Raw genomic sequence first — 19922 nt, 5'->3', positions numbered from 1 at the left:
TGGGGTTTTCGCCGGTGGACAGGGGTCAGCATGGGCACCCTGACTGGTCTACGGCTATGCAGCCTCATATGCAAAAAAAAGCAAAGCACTGTGTATTCTGACACCTTTCTATCAGAACCAGCATTAACTTCTTGAGCAATTTGAGCTACAGTAGCTCGTCTGTTTGATCGGACCACACGGGACAGCCTTGGCTCACCACGTGCATCAATGAGCCACCATTGATCAAATGGCCGCCCATGACCCTATCGCCGGTTCACCACTGTTCCTTCCTTGGATCACTTTTGATAGATACTGACCACTGCAGACCGGGAACACTCCACAAGAGCTGCAGTTTTGGAGATGCTCTGACCCAGTCGTCTAGCCATCTCAACTTGGCCCTTGTCAAACTCGCTGAAATCATTTTCCTGCTTCTAACACATCAACTTTGAGGACAAAATGTTCACTTGCTGCCTAATATATCCCACCATCAGGTGCCATGATGAAGAGATAATCAGTGTTATTCACTTCACCTGTCAGTGTTCATAATATAATGCCTGATTGGTGTATATTATTACGGTATATTGAACTGAATGCACTGACAATATCAGATTTATAGAATGGAACAGAGCTGGATGTAAATTGAACTTATTCCATAATTTATTAACAGTTATTGAGCCGAATCAGCACTGAACTGATTTTAACTGAATAACTGCTTACTGTTGTCTTTTTAGAAATGGTTTACAGCAGAATTGAATTCCGTTTGCATAATTGAATCATTATTTTTTTGGTTATCAGTATGAAGCTGCTTTGAAACGATCTGTATTGGTTAAAGCGCTATAAATAAGGTGACTTGACTATATTAATCTGTAAGAATAATAATTTGTATGAAGTCTATGGCTGTGACAGATGAATCAATGTAGAACATAACTTGACGGCTGACAACAAATGCTTATTTTTTTTCACGGCAAATATTCAAACAATAATTTTATTCACTTTTGAATACATTTATTATATTGAAATTGGCACTGACACATTCTGTTAAAATTATTCAACATATTTCTTCCATAACTAGAGAACTGCTAAAAACTTAATGAATCCATTGCAAACCACTTCTTAAGTGATTAAAAAGATAAAAAGGTCATATACGTGTATATATATATATGAAAACGTTAAAACTTCATAAAAAGTTCAAAACATCATAAAAATCCACCAAAAAAATATAAAAAATTTAAACTTAATTTAAAAAAGAACACTCTTCATCGCTCTAAGACCATACAACTGCTATGCAAGATAATTTACAGTTATATAATATAAAATTACAGTAACCAATTATTCATAATCATCAAATATTATGTACAAGTATTTCTGTACTTCTCTGTTATGAATACAAGACAACAATCTAGGCATTTAAACTGGCCTCTGAACTGACTTAATATATTTCAACATAACATTGTCTGTGCGTGAAACAACCTAATAGTGTATGTTTGCACTTGGGTGTGTATGTTCAACGGTTCATGCTAATGGCGATGACTCCAAATGGTTCAGTCTGACATACACTTAACTTCAGACCACCGAGCAGCTCTGTGGAACAAACAGATCACGTGTCACATACATACAGAGACGGTAAAACAAAAAAAACACCAACACGGGGTGTCTTCACGTCTTACCCAGTGTTTTGTAGAACAGATGAGCTGTAGTGCTGCGCTCGGCCTCTGGAGGCAGCAGTGAGTGAAAGGAGACCTTCCCAAAGCGCTTGATGAAGCCAATGATCAGTCTGTACGACAGAAAGAAACGACTGAAACATATCTGATGGACTTCTGGAAGACACCAGACAATATACACACACAAAGACATGTTCAGCTACTAAGTGACTCAATGAACCTGAGCAGGTCAGCGGTGGTGATGTCACTCATCTCGGGCTCCGTCTCTCCCTGTGGCAGTTCGACATGCTCCTCTAATATCACCTCCATAGAAACAGGAGCCTCTTCTATAGGAGACCTACATACATGATGTTTATTTCACAGGACTGACTTGCACCAACAGTTCTTTTTACAATGTGTGCATGTGCCAGCAAGACGCATAACGTACAACTGCCATCCTGAATATGATGCATGTTCTGACATTTAGTGTTTAGTAACGTCTCTATTTTTGTTTTTCCTTTTGCAATTGCTCACCATCTGTTGGTGGGAGTGATGAGGTCACTTTGAGACTTGTCTCCTTTAGACACATCCAGCAGCATGTCTGAACCAGCTGGACAAACACACACACATTCTGGATTTTCATGACTGTCCATAGATATAATGATTTTTATACTGTACAAACTGTATATTCTCTCCACCAATGCTAAGCCTCCCCCTAAACACAACCCTCACAGAAAACATTCTGCATTTTTTTACATTTTCAAAAAAAAACATTTATCATGATTTATAAGTTGTTTTCCTCACGGGGACCAAAAATTCAGATTTTACTTTCCTTGTGGGGATATTTGGTACCTGACTGTAGTTTGATTGACATTTTGAGCATGGAGGCTAAAGTAAAGCAAAAAGTACTTGGACAATAGCCCCTTTCACACATACAGTCTTTACTGGTAAATTACTGATAACAGATCATGTGTGAAAAGGACCTTTTAAAAAATACCAGTAAATTGGTTCCGGCAATTTACCAGCAAGGGAAATTGTAAACTTACCAGTAAATTACCGGTAATGTGCGCGGTGTGAAAGGGGAATGAAGATTACAAATATATTCACGTATGAAATCAGAATGAGCGGACGAAAGAAGTCTGCTTTGGGCCAATCATAAAGACTTATGAAGATGACGTGATTACTCCGCGCTTTTTACAATTTTTCAATATGCGCTAAATAACCATCTTTGACCAATGCTTCATGTTATGCCTGTCACTCAGACGTCAAAAAGATTTTGTCAAATTGAACAGATAATGAAACTAAAGTGCTTCTCCTCATGCGGCGGATGAAGACAACACCTCAGCGTTTAAAGATGTCTGACATCACATAATTTAACGGTATTTTGCTGCTGATGTGTGAATGGTCTCTTACCGGTAAAAAGCCAGAACGCCTTTACTTGTGTGAACAGCATATTTGTTTATTAACCAATAAAGTCATTCTGGTAGTTTTACCGGAATTGCTGTGTGAAAGGGGCTACTGTCTTATACATCACAAAAAAAAAAGTTCACACTGAAATCTCATTGATTTTAATACGAAAAGAGGAGCATTTGGTTTTTACCTGAGATCTCGGACAGAAGCAGAGCAGCCTCACTAGACTCCCTGACCACCTAAACATTCACAAAACACACAGAAAGGGAAGTGAGTTAAAGACATCTTGTGAAAAATAATTAAATGCAGATAGCTGAACTTCAGAGGGATTTTTTTAACCCATATAAGTAGGACTTGCGTATGTACCATCTTATGTAATTTTATAAAGACGTCTACTTTGAAATATGGTTAAAGTGTACTGTCTAATGTCTAATGAGAAGCATTTATGATAAACTATGGAAACTTGTATGTCATGTATTTAAATACAGACATCCCACCTCTCCCGGAAGGTCCGGGAGTCTCCTGCATATTGATAGCGGCTCTTTGACTATATACAATATACACTCTAAAAAATGCTGGTTTAAAAATAACCCAAGTTGGGTTGAAAATGAACTAACCCAGCAATTGGGTTGTTTTAACCCAGCAATTGGGTTGTTTAAACCCAGCGGCTGGGTTAAATGTTTGCTTAACACTTGGTTATAACAAGGTTGTAACGAGTGGTTATTTCAGTCAAAGTTGCTCTTCTACCAGCTTGAATCAGTCGGCCCATTCTCCTCTGACCTCTAGCATCAACAAGGCATTTTCGTCTACAGGACTGCCGCATACTGGATGTTTTTCCCTTTTCACACCATTCTTTGTAAACCCTAGAAATGGTTGTGCGTGAAAATCCCAGTAACTGAGCAGATTGTGAAATACTCAGACCGGCCCGTCTGGCACCAACAACCATGCCACGCTCAAAATTGCTTAAATCACCTTTCTTTCCCATTCTGACATTCAGTTTGGAGTTCAGGAGATTGTCTTGACCAGGACCACACCGCTAAATGCATTGAAGCAACTGCCATGTGATTGGTTGATTAGATAATTGCATTAATGAGAAATTGAACAGGTGTTCCTAATAATCCTTTAGGTGAGTGTAGGCTAATGAACCCAAAATTCAAGCAATCCGCCCCCGAATTGGCACTAATTGTAGGGGAAAAAGTACATGCGCAGGCCGTTCTGTCAGATCTGTGTTGGGTTTTGCTCAATATGATAATAAGGCCCAATCCCATTTCTACCCCTTAGCCCTTCTCTTTCCCCTACCCCTTCGTTTTGCGCATTCACATGAAGGGGTAGGGGTGTCTCGATTCTTTTTTGGCTGGAGTGGTAGGGGTAAGGGGAAGGGCCAGATAGCCCTTCAAACGAAGATTTTTCAGGACCACACTTCGAACGAAGGGGTATGAGGAGTTTCCCTCCACCGACTACCGTGCTGCATAGAATGTGTGTGTGTTGCCACTCGGGATCGATCACTTGTGTGTCGCTTGGCTGCCGTTTCTCCGTAGCTTTGCAAACGCACTATTTGCGGGATTTGAACACATATTAATAATAGTTAAAAAATATATATCTGGTCATCCTTCATAACGCAGTCGATATTCTACATATCATCTGTAAACTCTCGCGTTACCAAGGCAACGACTGACTTGACTTATAACGTATGAACATTATCGCAGCACCACAGTAGATAACAAAACCATATCCGTACTGGCCGGCTCGGATCAGCACGGAATGGAACGGTTAATAAACAAAGAGAACAGTTTGGTCCAATGGAAAAGCGGCTTCACTAGTCTTGTATGTTCTGTATCATTCTGTATCATCTTAGGAAACTCTGGCTCATATGTTTTTGAACTGAAAACGAGCGCCATTTTATTAAGTCCAAATACAGTTCAAAACTCTGTTGGGAGTGAGTAATTTGTTAAACGTGCTCGCGCCTGATTTCTGTTAGATATAGCCTACACACTTCATTGCTGTTCATACTGGTTAAATGTCACAGGATTTTATAATAAAAGAAACGGGGTATGATGAGGTGTAATGGTATAGTAGTGGTGTCCCATTTCTTAGGGGAATATTTTCACCCCTACGCCTTGGCACTCTGTTTCAAGGGGCAAGGGGAACAGGTAGGTGTAGGGGTAGGGGAAGGCGAAGGGGTATAAAATAGAATTGGGATTGGGCCTTAGTGGCAGATCAGAGGGCCTGCTGCAGTTGAATAGCTAAATATCCTATGTTGTGAATATCCTATGTTGAGGACGCAAGATGATTTAATAAATATAATATGACTGTGTGGTGAACCTTACTCATATTTAAACAACTATCGATTTGCGTTGTTGGTCAGATAAAATGACAGAGAAAAGAAAAATGATTAGATCATTTTCAGTGCACAAAAAAACGCCAAATAAGTAAAAAAAAATGGTTTTTGTGGTACACATATCCTTACAAGTACGATTTTGGCTGTATTATTTGTGTCCCCTTTTTTATGTTTATTGTCCCCCCCAACTGTTAGATGAAATTTACGCCCCTGCGTGTTCATGCTTATAAAATGTGTGCATCATAATAAACTTGAACTCTGTAAGTTTAATAAATCAAGTCTCTGACTCTGACAAGACCAGATAAGCAACCTAAGACTTCTTCACCTCTCTGCTAGACTCCCGACTTCTCTCCGTTGCTCTTTCTTTCTCCATCTCCAACAGCCCACCCTCTTCCTGCGCCTGCCGTTTCCTGGAGGGACGGGGGATGGTGGATGAAACGCTGCTGGATTTCCATAGCTTCTGGAGGTCAGGGTGGATGAGCACTGCAATGCAAGGACCGGAGGCATGTCAATCGTTATAACAGTGGAGTGTGTTAGGCTAAAGACCTGTTCGATAACTATAACTATATTAGTGTCCACACCAACACACAATATCGTTGTTTATTCTAAGTATGCGCTGCGGTTATGTCGCATACCGTTTTAAATGATCAAGCTCTTTAAAACAGGATGGATTCTGATTGGCTTTATCATTCATCAGCTGGAAAAAAAACTATTTTGTTTCTCTGTGCCGTTATCAGTACAGTTTTGGTGAGGATTTTTAGAACTGTATCTTTATCGCTATAGTTATCGTCCTTGATGTGAGCGGGCCTTAAGGGTGACTCCTGATAAAACTGCTGAGCCTTTTGATGCTCCAATGGTTTCATTATTAAGATCTACTAAACTCAGTGTGAGTTAAAGGAGCTGATGCAGTAGTTTCCCTGTTTGGTTGATAAATATTTGTGCTGTAAGTGTTGGAATAAAAAAATATTTGTTTTCTAGAGCTGTAGATGACTTTATGCACAATGATATTAAAACAAGTGTATATATGAGGAAGCATATGATATTAAAACAAGTGTATATATGAGGAAGCATATAATTTATGAGAGGTGCCAGGCCACTGTGTGTTACAACGTACTGTTACACGGTGTGCTGAGCAGAACTGCTGCCGATGCCTTCCGAGAGGCAGAAATACTTAGGAGTACATCCGGCTAAGGAAAAAAGAGAAAGAAAGATGGAGAGAGATGGACAGAAAGAGAATCACATAAGCAAATCATTTCTGATTAAAATTGGATTAAAATTCTGATTGGGTAAAAAATTGATTCAACACCAAAGTAGATGTAAAGTCAGAAGTAAAGTTCGATTGGACAATCGAAAACAAACGCGATGACGATGATAAAAAGTTGCCAAAATGTAATTTCTATGGGCAGTTAGAGCATGTTTTAGTATGGCTTTTATAAGGATGCCAGAGTGCCAGTTAAACTCTTTAAAGATTTGCACCCTTATGCTGTTACTGAAAAATTGAGATGCATCAAGAATCGTTTTTGTAATTACACCACGACTACCTGAAACGACATCAAATTAAATCATGAGGTGCCTAAAGATTTATAGCACTACTGATTAGATTAGTTATCTATCACTGAGCTCCCACCAGAGATTGGGTTTCAATCAGAGGGTTGTTGATTTGTTGTCGCATTGCATCCTGGGTAATCTGTGTGTTTTGGTCGGCGAAGACCAGTTGCCGCTTGCGACCTCGCCTCTTTGGAGGCACAGATTGCTGTGTCTGAGAAAGAGGGAAAAACACAGAGGAAAAATGAGAGTGAGAGGTTTTTAAATACATTGTTGTGGACTCGTGGCCAATGTAACTGCCTTTGCTACAAAGGCATTCACGCTTGAGAACACATATGGATTATGTAATGCTAGAGCATAATGGGCAAGGTAATGTGGACATGGCTACACACACAAACCTCACTGGAGCGCTCCGTCTCGACGTCTCGCTCACTGGCGTCCGTGGTTGGTGGCATGGTGATGGGGGGAGGGGTCATCTCCAGAGCGACTCTATCTAAGGTGACCTCGGTAGGACGCCCATTCCCCTCATCCACGATGAACTCACTGTTCTTCAGTCTGCAAACATGCATTCAGTGATGGTTCAAAACGACGAGAACCCCATTTGATACCAGCGGCCAGTTCAGGCAAACATTATGAGCTCCATTAAACTGTGCAGTCAAGGGATTCTTTATTTTTCATCTAGGTCAAGGACATTTGGCCCAACAACTGTCATTGTCTGTCTTAACTGATGTTTTGTTGGGTCTCAACCAAACCAAGAGTCTGTCTGACCGCTCTTTTTTTGTCCCACATGCCAGATTTATGAACTACATAAAAAAAAAAACCGAAAGCTTTGTCTAATATGCTAATGGCTATTCGAGTGAGGGGATTCAATCTCTTTTTTTAATAGAGGATAACAGAAATAGGTATTGGCTATAGATGGCTGTATAGCCATATACAGGGAGTGCAGAATTATTAGGCACGTTGATTTTCTGATCATATTTTTTTTCCAGGCACATTTGACCAATTCCAAACCACAGTAATCCTAATAACTACTATTGATTTAGTATTTAATAATGTATAAGTGATATATAATTGTTCATGAAGGCTGGAAATGAAAAACACCTTATATTCAGGTGTGCAGAATTATTAGGCATGTTTTCTTTTACAGATAAATTGAGCCAAAAAAGAGATTTAACTCAGACTGAAAAGTCAAAAAGTATTAAATGCCCATGAGAAGGATGCAATACTAATGCAATACTAGACATTGCAGTTAAGGCGTGACCATTGGACAGTGAAATGCTCTTTGGATCAGCAGGATCTGACAAAAACATGTGGTGAAGAAAAGACACCTGTTAACTGCACAAGAATTAAGAATTAAGGTGAAGAATTAAGGGTGAAACCATCAGGAACCCTTTAGTCTCCAGCGCCACCATTTTCCAAAGCTGCAACCTACCTGGAGTCTCCAGAAGTGCAAGGTGTCAGGATCTCAGAGACTTCAGTTAGGTAAAGAATCCTAAAAAATGACCCCCACTAGATAAGAATCACAAGCTGAAGTGTTGTAAAATACATGAAGAAGGTTTTTTTATAGACTTTATGGACAGATAGGTTGAGAGTGACTCTTGAAGGACCAGCACCACATCCTCTAGTACCACTGTTTGAAGAATTCATCTTCCAGAATCTGGCAGTACGTTTTGGGAGTTCATTTTAGTCCATCCTGAAGTCCGTTTTGCAGAGATGGACTAAAAATGAACTCCCAAAACGACTGTATTTATGTATTTTACAACACTTCAGCTTGTGATTCTTATCTAGTGGGGGTCATTTTTTAGGATTCTTTACCTAACTGAAGTCTCTGAGATCCTGACACCTTGCACTTCTGGAGACTCCAGGTAGGTTGCAGCTTTGGAAAATGGTGGCGCTGGAGACTAAAGGGTTCCTGATGGTTTCACCCTTAATTCTTCACCTTAATTCTTAATTCTTTTGCAGTTAACAGGTGTCTTTTCTTCACCGCCTGTTTTTGTCTGACCCTGCTGACCCAACGAGCATTTCACTGTCCAATGGTCATGCCTTAACTGCAATGTCTAGTATTGCATTAGTATTGCATCCTTCTCATGGGCATTTAATACTTTTTGACTTTTCAGTCTGAGTTAAATCTCTTTTTTGGCTCAATTTATCTGTAAAAGAAAACATGCCTAATAATTCTGCACACCTGAATATAAGGTGATTTTCATTTCCAGCCTTCATGAACAATTATATATCACTTATACATTATTAAATACTAAATCAATAGTAGTTATTAGGATTACTGTGGTTTGGAATTGGTCAAATGTGCCTGGAAAAAAAATATGATCAGAAAATCAACGTGCCTAATAATTCTGCACTCCCTGTATACATCTATAAACATGGCTGTGTACATTACTTTCTGTTACTACTTTCGAAGTAATAATATAATTGTATTAGGTTTTGCATTTGGATATAGCCTATATTTAGACATTATCAGAGACTACTTTTTGTCAAACTTGAGATTGTTTTTTTGTTGTTGTTTTTTTTCATTTAAGTTAATTTGAAGTGTCAGCTTTAGCATTATTAATACAGTCAATAAACACAGAGAAAGAATTTGGTTACTCATACTAGCTAGCTACATATAATAGCTTGATCATTCACGAAAATATGGTTCGCGAGCCTAGAGGTTCCCGACCGCTGTTGTAAGCAGATAGTTTGCTCACAATTATGAATATGGGATTACAGATACAAGCTTATTGTATTTTATTTTCACAATGAGCAGAATAATTACAACAAAGAGAAATAAATATAGAGGAGGCAGTGTCAGAATAAGTAGACCAGCAAGACATACGCACCATAGCAACACGTCAATGAAAATGACATTTCAGACTGGCAGATACTTAAAAGATAAACAGGAATTTTCCGACATTTGAGCGCTTTGTTTTGTACGCGTTGTTGTATTAATTATAATTCAAATTCTGTTTTATTGGCCACAATATTATTGATGATTGTTGAGAGGGGCACTTTGATTCATTTTTAAAAAGGGCAGGGTCTCGAGCCCCCAAAGCCTTCCCCTCTGCACTTGCCTGGTGTGCATTTCTGTCCTGTCACAAAATGCGGCAAAAACTCATACTCAACGTTAATAGTGCAACTACGGTGTGTACATGTCTGTAATGCTCTCCGATAATGCTAAGACTAAAATAGGCATACTCCACATGTCTTAATTCGATTTGCGTTTACTTCTGGTATGACTTTAACCGGATTAAGGTAATTAGAAATCGCTGTTTACATGGTAGCTTCTTAATCAGAGTATTGTCATAATCAGGTTAATATCGGAGTATTGTTGTCCATGTAAACGTACTCCGTGTGAGATCTGGTCTGTAGTCTGGTCTCTGCTGTTTGAAAAAAAATCGATCAGTGGTTGACCAATTCAGATTCAAGTAGCTTTATTGCCAAAGTAAAAAGTCTTTACATTGCCAAAGCATTGATAGGGCTCGGAACCAATTGTGTTGAACATTGTCAATCAAATTTACAGGCAACAATGGGCATCGAATAAGGCAGTGATTGACAGCGCTCTGATTCAGTGACATTGGGCATAGTCAGATTAAATATTGATAGTCATGCTCTTAAATAGTCATGTTCTTGACAAGCGCCAGTTTGTCATCCATCGTTATGAAGAGCTCCCGAGTGCTTTGAAAAGGAGAAAGCAGCACGGCCGGTGTTTTCCACGCGTTTTTTAGACACAACATGAGAACTGCTCCTAAAATCTATCATGTGCACAATGCGCTCGTCAATTGCCTGCTATTTTAAAACCTCTGCCCAGTAACACTAGAAAATACTAGTACTGTAGAAATAGATTAATAAGAACATATTTGTCAAAACCGCTGAACAGAGGTCCCTAGGCTGCAGCCTAGGTTAGACTATGCGTTAATCCGTCCCTAACATTTCATACAAAGTATTTTGTCAAAATTCACTCATATTTGCTCACTCTTTTCTTATATAATGAACTATGTGGCATCCACTATATAGTGAGTGAGTGCACGGTTTCAGACACAACTTATGCATTCATCTGTAAACTGCAGTAATGCCTCTAAGCTTATGTTGCGCCTCTTAACTGCTTTGAAATGTCATGACAGACATGTAGAAGAGATGCAAAATTTCCACAATGACACACTCAGTTGTTGTAGAAACTCTTGGCATTGTGCTGAAGATTAAGTCATTACCATCACATAGAAAAACCAGATATTGCCTACATTTTCTGAACAAGCAAGTCTCGCTAAATTTCAGTGCAGACAGAAGATTGGATTTGACAAACATATCAGAATTGGGTGCAGTGTGACTAACCAAATTTGAATCAACAGCAGTATTTCCTTCTTAACCTTTTCATCTTTATGTCCCTCATTTCCTCTTTATGTTACTCACTGTTCTATAGAGACCATAGCAGGATCCATATATCCTGATTTCTCCCCTTCTGTCGCCCTCTCTTTCTCCTTATCTTCCTCATCTGAGGGAGCATAGAGAAAAACATCAGACTTTTAGAAAATGTGTTTGTGGCTGACAATTACAGTCAACTAAGTAATCAGGTTACGAATGAGCCCAGACAGTATCTTATCTGTGCTGAGTTTTGGGGGAAATCTGCAGAACCAATATATTTCTAATACACTACCAGACATCCTAAGTCTCCCGGAAGCTCCGGGAGTCTCCCGCATATTGATAGCGGCTCCCTGATGCCCGCTAATTAGTTAAATTCTCCCGCAATCTAGAGCGAGCAAGAGCGAGCATGCGAGACAGGGTCTTCGGGATACCTCCCTGAAATGGCTTTTTTCAGGTTGGGATGTCTGCACTACCATTCAAAACTTTAGGGTTAGGATTTTTAAAAATAAATTATTACTTTTATTCGGCAAGGATGCATTGAATTGATCAAAAGTAAATTTCCACAAAAACATTAAGCAGCACAACTGGAGTAATGGCTGCTGAAAATTCAACTTTGCCATCACATGAATAAATTACATTTTAAAATATGTTCCAATGGAAAACAGTCATTTTAAAATGTTATAATATTTAATAATATTATTGTTTTACTGTATTTTTGATCAAATATATGCATCCTTGGTAAGCATAAGAGACTTATTTTTAAAAACTAAATCTTACAAACCCCAAACTTTTGGATGATAGTGTATGCTAAATGTATGTTGTAAACAGCAATGCTTAAATAAATATCTATTTTAAATTCAAAATATGTTTCATTTAAAACTCCAAATGCCATAATCTATTACAAAATGTATGCCAAGGGGCAAGAAAATACTATATTTTGGGTTAAGAAACCCAAAATATTAGAAAAAAAACTATATTTTGGTCTATATACTGTATATTTATTTAGATTAAAAATATATAAGAAATAACTCAAATGTTATGTAAGCATAAGTTGCAATGTATATTGGTAATATATCTTCAAATACAATGATCAGGTATAACATTATGACCACCTTTCTAATATTGTGTTGGTCCCCCTTTTGCTGCCAAAACAGCCCTGACCTGTTGAGGAATGAACTCCACTAGACCCCTGAAACCGTGCTGTAGTATCTTGCAACAAGATGTTAGCAGCAGATCCTTTAAGTCCTGTAAGTTACGAGGTGGGGCCTCCATGGATCAGAATTGTTTGTTCTGCAGAATCTGCACATCCCACAGATGCTCGATTGCATTGAGATCTGGGGAATTTGGAGGCCAAGTCAACACCTCAAACTCATTGTTGTGCTCCTCAAACCATTCCTGAACCATTTTTGCTTTGTGGCAGGCCACATTATCCTGCTGAAAGAGGCCACAGCTATTCATGCCATTCATGGAAACGGTATTCCGTCATTCACACTGCACATTTTGCATGTCTCCTTTATTCAACACGCCCATTTCAGGTCTTGGAGCATAGATATACATAATAAAGGCTAGATGTCTCGTCCGCACCTGGCGGCCATCTTGTCACAGGCAGCTTGCTCCCTCGTAACATTGTGTTTTCATGGTGCTTGCACTTTTTAAATAACCATAACTTGCTCAATTTTCTACCGATTTTCAAACTTTTTGGTTTGTTATAAACGTCAGAGATGTAGTTATGACACTGCATACTTATGAAAAATTATTCATAATTTGTTCAAGCATCCATAATTATAGCCACCTTAAAAACGTTTGTAAGAAACCAAATCATTTGTAAATAAGTCAAGATTTCAGTGAGATAAGAGTATTTGTGTTCATGCAGATCATCAGGTACCACAGAGCCCTGCATGTGACAAGATGGCCGCCGGTGATGACGTTAGAGACTCCACCTTAAGACATCTAGCCTTTATTATGGATATCTATTGCTGCGTCCCAATTCGCATACTATCCGTACTAAATAGTATTCGAAAAAAGAATTAGTATGTCCCAAATCGTAGTATGTTGAAAAGAGAATTCCAAAGATTCCCGATGGTCTACTTTTTCCGGTCAGAATCCGAAGTGCAGATCGATGCGCACTCTAACGGCTGATATTGCCCACAACCCATTGCGAGATGGACGAGGATTCGATTAGAACTACAAACGCGTATAAAAAGTGTTAAAAAACTACAAACATGACGGTTACGCGAGTCTGGCGGAGAGGGAAAGATAAAGGGGTTTGAGTGAGCAATTATCAGTATTTAACCTGACAAAAAGATATTTATTCAATGTTAGCAACATTATATTTCACCTGCAGCAGCATTGTGAACTTTTGTAATGATACGTTTGGCTGACAAAGAATGATAACTTTGCAAACACATGAGAGGAGTCTCTGCATTAAAGACCCACGAATGGCAGATCAACGTGCTACTACATTTCTCTCCGATACGGTAGGAAATTAAATTTAATGAGGAGGATTTGAACTGTGACGATGATTGACAGGGCAGTTTAAACGGTGACCGGACGCACGTAACTAAGCAAAAGAGTCTGTTAAAGATGACGATGTAGTATGTCCCAAAGCTTGCATACTCTTCTGCTACAGACTCAAAAGTATGTACTTTTTCTTCACAAAAAGAGTACATACTTTTAGGACGTAGTATAAGTAGGCGAATTGGGACGCAGCATATGTCTTGGAGTCTCTGATAATAAGATGATCATTTGAATCAGGTGTGTTTGATTAAGGAGACATGCAAAATCTGCAGTGTTGGTGTGCCTCCAGGATCGTGGTTGGGAAACACGGGTCTAGCCATCACAATTTGGTCCTTGTCAAACTCGCACAAATCCTTACGCTTACCCATTGTGTAGACTTGCTGCCTAATATCCCACCCACTAATAGGTGCCGTGATGAAGAGATAATCAGTGTTATTCACTTCACCTGTCAGTGGTCATAATGTTGGGTGATCGGTGTGTATCTATATATATATATATATATATGTATATTGTAAAATAAAATAAAAAAAGAGATCAATGTGGTCAATATTTATATGTATCAATCTATCAGTCCATCCATTTATCTATCGATCTCACCACCAAGATGGAACTGATCTTGCTGTTCCATGAGCATGTCAATCTCCTGAGCCGTGGCTTCAGGTAACTCTGCTCCACCAAACTGGAATATGATCAGAAACATGAGATTGGTATACAGCATATGAAGTGTGTGGTACAATAAACACAGATAAAAAGGAATGAATAATATCATCTGGTGTTGTTTGTGACTAAGCTTCATGTGGGTAGATGATCTGTTTTCATCTAAAACTTCACAAAGAGCTGTATACATTTTTTGTGGGGGCAAATGGTTCAGAAGTGCCGTCATGCTTTTGGTGTGAGCAAAGGCTGCGGACACAGATTCAAATATAGCTCTCTGTGTGTTTTCCACTGCCAGTATGGAGGAGTGAGTTGCATGTACAGTGAAAATCACCTCCGCTGCGAGCACAGGCACCGGCTCTGCATCTTTGATGGTGATTGATTCAGGAGAAGCATTGAGGTCTTAAAAAGGAAAGCGAGGGACAGATTAGGTGAAAACCATAAAGATCAACTCTTTGAACCACATCAGTTCTTGCGATATTTCAAAATCTCACCTTTAGGTAATGTAATTTCCTTTCTGACCACCAGAGAAGGTGAGGCCCCCATAAATTGCTGTGACAATAAACAATAAATTCATGGCTGAACTGCTTAGAAAAGGTCGAGATGAGTGATGTGTTTGTGTTAAATTCACTTTTATGATCTAAAGTATTAGATCAATGGTATTGAGGTTAGAAGGGAGGGTTTTTTGCATGGTGCTAGTGGATGCAAGTCTCTATGATATTCTGGTCTCTAGATATGGCTCCAATGCATAATTCATGCAAACCATAAGTATATGCTTCAGTTCATCACCTGAGATGACAAGTAAGGACTAGGCAGCTCACAATCAACCCCCATCACGCCAAAAAACGGTTCCAGTGCCCATTCTGCCTCCTCTAGCTGGAACAGAGAGTCAGGGACATTCAGCACCAACCTAGAAGGAAACACAATCCCAGAACAGCAACAGTAGTGATATAAACAGCTGTCACGGGTGTATAAAGGACAATATGAGTGTCTGTGTCAGAATGAATTACATTAGTGACACAACATGACAGTGACAACCCTGAATCTGACCTATCAGTGTCCGGCATGTCAATGTTCAAGTGTCTCTTTGAGCGAAGCAAGCGCTCGATGGTCTGCTGGACCTCCTCTGTGGGGAAATCAAACAGAAAACAATTTACTCAATTTCAATATAATAAAAACACTTTTGTGGACAATGTAATGGAATACTATGCCTGCATTCATTTGTTAGAATAGGAAAACGCATTCACTATATTCTCCACTCTTTTGGCATTTAATGTTTTAATTAAAATTTCTAGCTACACTATATTCCCAGTATTGGGACACCACTCCAAATCATTGAATTCAGGTGTTCCAATCCCTTCCATGGCCACATGTGTATAAAATCAAGCACCTAGGCATGCAGACGTTTCTACAAACATTTGAGAAAGAATGGGTCGCTCAGGAGCTCAGTGAATTCAAGCGTGATACCGTGATAGTTTGCCACCTGTGCAATAAGTCCACTTGTGAAATTTCCTCAATACTAAATATTCCACGGTCAATTGTTAGTGGTATTATAACAACGTGGAAGCAATTGGGAACAACAGCAACTCAGCCATGAAGTGGTAGGCCACGTCAAATCACAGAACGGGGTCAGCCCAACTTTCTGCAGAGTCAATAGCTACACACCTCCAAACTCAGTGTGGCCTTCAGATTAGCTCAAGAACAGTGCGTAGAGAGCTTCATGGAATGGGTTTCCATGGCCGAGTAGCAAAGCGTTGGATGCAGTGGTGAAAAGCACACCGCCACTGGACTCTAGAGATGTGGAGAATGTTCTCTGGAGTGATGAATCACGTTTCTCTGTCTGGCAATCCGATGGACGAGTCTGGGTTTGGTGGTCGCCAGGAGAACGTGCCAAGTGTAAAGTTTGGTGGAGGGAGGATTATGGTGTGGGGTTGTTTTTCAGGGGTTGGGCTTGGCCCCTTAGTTCCGGTGAAAGGAAATCTTACTGCTTTAGCATACCAAGACATTTCGGACAATTTCATGCTCTTAACTTTGTGGGAACAGTTTGGGCATGGCCCCTTCCTGTTCCAACATGACTGCGCACCAGTGCACAAAGCAAGGTACATAAAGACATGGATGAGCGAGTTTGGTGTGGAGGAACTTGACTGGCCTGCACAGAGTCCAGACCTCAACCCAATAGAACACCTTTTGGGATGAATTAGAGCGGAGACTGCAAGCCAGGCCTTCTCGTCCAACATCAGGGCCTGACCTCACAAATGTGCTTCTAGAAGAATGGCCAAAAATTCCCATAAACACACTCCTAAACCTTGTGGAAAGTCTTTCCAGAAGAGATGAAGCTGGTATAGCTGCAAAGGGTGGGCTAACTCCATATTAAACCCTATGGATTAAGAATGGGATGTCATTAAAGTTCATTTGCATGTAAAAGCAGACGGCCCAAAACTTTTGGCAATATAGTGTATAATGTAAGGAAAGGTTTCTTGCACACCCAAAAAAATAATTAGTTTTTAATTTAGTTGTTATTTCATTTAAAATAACCATTTACTAATGGTTCCCCTCTCCAATACCAACCCTCTCTCTGATCCTTGAAAAAAATAAAAAACACTGCTTTAAATTAACAACAAATACAAACTAATTGTTTTTGCTACTGTACCTTTAAGACTTTAATACTGTTTCTAGATGTCCTCTGTAATGATTAGGTAACCTCTGTGTACTGGCATATTTATCGTTTATAAGGGTGGGACACTTAACTGAATATTAAATAGACGTTGGTCTGTACATACCATACACAACCCTGATGATTTCTTGCAGCTTAGTTTTTAAAAATGACTTGGGTTTGACTGGTAGCTGAAGTTTGTCTACATAGTGAGAAGGTCATTTGATATTCAAATGAATTCTGTTTAATTTTCTCCTGTTCCTAAATTAAATACCTCCATAGATGAAGTTCAGGTTGTCCACCTTCAGACACTTCCATATAAGCGAGTACATCTGTTTGCACATTTTTACAAACGCACGTCCGCTATTCTCTGAAATCTCAGTGTCATTTTGATTAATGCTTTCAATCTCAGTTTACTTGAATGGTCCCCTAGCTTATCGGTTCCATGCTAATCTCGCAAAACGCACTCAATACATGACGATATGTTTTATAGTTAGACTACAGACAGAAGACCTCACAACAGCATTAATCTGTTCCTGAATGCAATGAGTGTTGGCAGCCGTTTTAAATTTTAATAACTTAAGCAGCCAAATCTATATTCTGCTGAGAAAAAACAGGTTTCTCTGAGATAAGCAGCTGATCAATACAAGATAATGTTGTGTGCTATTTGTCCATATGGGCTTCCCTCATATGGTCATGTGAAGACAGATAGACTCATTTGGACCAGCTGACAACACAAGTGTTACATCAAGTACAACTTGCATGTATGTTTTGCATTGTTTTGTTGGTCCTGTATTGCACACCCTCTGTGAATATATAGCATATTTCAAATCTTAAAGTATAATTTAAAAAATGAAGCTAAATATTTTACTTTATAAAGTGCTAAATATGGATATTTTCCTTACAAAAACCCATCGATTCGCTTCAAAAGACCGTTATTAACCCCCTGGAGCCGTGTGGAGAATGTTTATTATCGATGGATGTGCTTTTTTGAGCTTTCACTGCCATTATAAAGCTTGGAAGCGTCAGGATATTTATGAATATAAGCGATTGTGTTCATCAAAAAAGAAGAACGTCATATACACCTAGGATGGCTTGAGGGTGAGTAAATCATGGGGTAATTTTCATTTTAAAGTGAACTAATCCTTGACGTATATTCTTTTAAACGTATGCTAACGTGTACTTCTATTTCACAAGGGAGAGTTAACTGTTTGTGTATGTTCCTTTGATCAGTTTTGGTAGGATTGCAGTCTTTAAATGGTGTGTTTTAGAATAAATGTTAAGGAAAACAGTACAATCTACAGTTGTAGTCAATGCTTCTACAGTCATGAAGACTATCTCACCCAGCAAAATAGCACACTGGCGATGGTAGACGATGACTACGCCATACTGAAGCTGAGAGGACAGGTAAAGAGAGAAACGGGGCCGGGGAAGACTGGGATGGACTGGAAGAACCTGGACCATCACGTAATCCACAATGTCCTCACTATAACATATACACAAACACAACTTACTGATTAACATTTTAAAGCTATGACAAAACCTGAAAGAAAGAGTATCATACATAATCAGTCACATCGATATGGTGATATTCTGAAGGAGAAACTAAGATTTCTCTAACCAAGTGCGCATGACGTTGACCTTGAGGTACTCTCTTCTGGAAATCCTGATGCCTTTAGTGGCTGCCAGCCTGAAAACAAAACAAACAAACAAGTTTCAACAAACAAAAACTTCATTCGGTGTTTTGACATATTCCACTGTTCTTAAACGTCCTGTTGACACAAATTATAGTGTCTCTGTCTAAATGTATTTTCTACTGTACATATTTTAAGTTTATTTTAACTTATAACATATTTAACATATTGTATTAGAATTTTTTTTGCATATTTTGTGAAGTTAGCGAGTTTCTAAAAAACTTCTAAACAGTTTCTAAAAGCTACCTCAGGGTGGTAACGTTACCTTATCAAACAAGCGGCAAAAAAATAAACATTGTACTTGTTATTATTATTTATTAAATCCGTAATCGTGTTTATAATGAAGTACATACCAGATAGTAGAGAAGCAGCCAGTGTGACGCTGAAGCACGTTTGGATAATAAAACATTTTACCTCAGAGTTCAGTTGTTCACAGATCCGAACACAATCGATATCTAATTTAAAATCTAATCTGATAACCTTTGGCCACACACTTTACTTCTGCCAAAACACGCGAAGATAATGTGAATTTCCTCAGATACGCGCTAAATCAATACAGACAGTGGTGTTTTTTTCCAGAGTTAGTTCTGTGAGGATTGATTGACAGATGCAACGAAGGCGGTTTCTCAAAACATCGTGAGGCGCTGTTCCAGGCTCAAAATGCTATCTAGGTAGTGAGCTACTAGGTTTTGACTGAGGGGGCTGTTAATCATTTTAATGATTTTTATTATTTATGCTACATGTAATGACATCGAATTTATGGAGGACGACAACTGCAAAAACAACAAATAAATAAATAAATATGCAAATACATAAATCCTCAAAATTCTACAAAAATATATAATATAAATAAATAAGTGTGCAAATAAATACATAAATATGTATACATAAATCCACAAATTCCAGCATTAATTAATATATAGATGATTAAATGTGCGAGGAGATAAATAATTAAATAAATAAAACGAATGTTGGTGGAATAAATAAAAAAATTTTAAGGAAACGCTAAACTGAAAGTTGTCCTTTTTTCCCCCTTTTAACCGTTTATTCATTTTTTAACGTAGCTTGGTATTTATTTTATTTATTTTATTTTATTCATTTAAATACGCAACATGCTAATGAGGAGGGTGTCAATCAAA

The 19922-nt window shown here is 38.7% G+C and overlaps 1 protein-coding gene across 1 annotated transcript; it reads right to left on the bottom strand.

The window, feature by feature from the left end:
* Positions 1 to 939: 939 nt before the first annotated feature.
* Positions 940 to 19438, bottom strand: rec8b (REC8 meiotic recombination protein b). Its single transcript, XM_079805554.1, has 18 exons — positions 19137 to 19438; positions 18711 to 18779; positions 18433 to 18575; positions 15487 to 15562; positions 15226 to 15346; positions 14931 to 14988; positions 14771 to 14838; positions 14380 to 14461; positions 11314 to 11395; positions 7311 to 7467; positions 6995 to 7126; positions 6482 to 6554; positions 5693 to 5850; positions 3220 to 3268; positions 2154 to 2229; positions 1861 to 1977; positions 1647 to 1753; positions 940 to 1560 (listed from the first exon to the last, which is right to left on the bottom strand). The coding sequence occupies exons 1-18, from the start codon at positions 19190 to 19192 to the stop codon at positions 1484 to 1486; spliced, it is 1701 nt and encodes a 566-aa protein (XP_079661680.1). The 5' UTR covers positions 19193 to 19438; the 3' UTR covers positions 940 to 1483.
* Between the last annotated feature and the right edge of the window lie 484 nt (positions 19439 to 19922).

Source organism: Gobio gobio, assembly GCF_949357685.1.
Source record: "Gobio gobio genome assembly, chromosome: 23".
Classification (NCBI taxonomy): domain Eukaryota; kingdom Metazoa; phylum Chordata; class Actinopteri; order Cypriniformes; family Gobionidae; genus Gobio; species Gobio gobio.
The sequence above is the reverse complement of the archived record's forward strand: the minus strand, read 5'-3'. Positions and strand labels throughout refer to the sequence as shown.